Source organism: Pteropus vampyrus, unplaced genomic scaffold (genome assembly GCF_000151845.1).
Source record: "Pteropus vampyrus isolate Shadow unplaced genomic scaffold, Pvam_2.0 Scaffold178, whole genome shotgun sequence".
NCBI classification, from domain to species: Eukaryota; Metazoa; Chordata; class Mammalia; order Chiroptera; family Pteropodidae; genus Pteropus; species Pteropus vampyrus.
Window position 1 is genome coordinate 70,952 of NW_011888959.1, and position 1,020 is coordinate 71,971.

A 1,020-nucleotide genomic window follows, 5' to 3' on the forward strand; every position below is an offset into this window, starting at 1 on the left:
GGGGGCAGTTTGCATGTGTCTGGGTCAAGAGGAGCCACTGCCAGAGGTCAGGGCCGCTGGCTCAGGGTTCCAACACCCTCACTGTCCCTCCCTGGGACTGGCTGGGCCAGGACATGTGAATGGACAAGACTTGGGCCACAAAGCCCCAAAGTCTACAGGGGGAGAGAGACGTGGCAGGCTGAGGAGCCCAGCGCCATCAGCCATATGTGGTTCTTCACCCCAGGGTGCCTGTCGTGGTGGTCGAGGCCTCAGCTTATTGGCCCGAGGGCAGGTCCAGCCTCTGGCCCAGCAGGCTAAGGTCACCATGGGGCATTTCCTGACAGGCTGTGGCCACTGCTGGCTGAGTACACGGCCCCCTGTCACATGGGCCTCATGCCGCCCACAGCCACTTGGAATGGATGCCAGTATGGTCCCCGTGGTACAGACAAGGAGACACTCAGAGCGGTGCCGGGGGTGGGGTCTGCCTTTGGCACCCTACAACCCACCCTCGTCCAGGGGCCAGCCTTCTGCAGGTCCTGGGATCCAGGCCTATGCCCCCTGAGGGCCACCAGCCTCCCGCCCTGGGGCCTGGGGGGCAAGGGAATAGCTACCTGGACCTCTGTGCTCTGCCCTCCACCGGGGCGGACCCTGGCATCCGGGGGCCACTCGGATCAAGGCTGGGACCTGCAGGTTCTGTCACTTAAACTCCCCCTCGATCTCTAACTTCTTGTGGGACCCGGGCGCATGGGGAATGCCTCCCAGGCGCCAGCACTGGAGGGGCGTGGCCTTCGCCTCAGGGTCAAGGCGCCGCGTGATGGCACTTCGCCCGCGGGCCCTCTGGTTCTCCCGGTCCTGGATGCGGGATTTACACCAGGCTACTGTCCATTTTCAGAAAGCTGGAAAAGCACGGCGCTTCGCAAGCAGAGATGCCGTCTCTGGCCTTCGCCCGGCTGGGGTTCCGGTTCCGGTTCCGGTTCTGCCCGGCAGGCACGGGAGGTCGGAGCCACGGCGATCCGGGCGCCGCGGGCGCGGACCCTCGGG

The 1,020-nt window shown here is 65.5% G+C and overlaps 1 protein-coding gene across 1 annotated transcript in view; it reads right to left on the bottom strand.

Annotated features, from left to right (window-relative positions):
- AMN (amnion associated transmembrane protein) overlaps positions 1-1,020 on the bottom strand; it is a 16,587-nt gene that overhangs the window by 12,600 nt on the left and 2,967 nt on the right. The window contains exon 2 of the mRNA XM_023537134.1: positions 680-857. Coding sequence (XP_023392902.1) covers positions 680-857 — 178 coding nt within the window. The remainder of the gene's footprint in view (positions 1-679; positions 858-1,020) is intronic.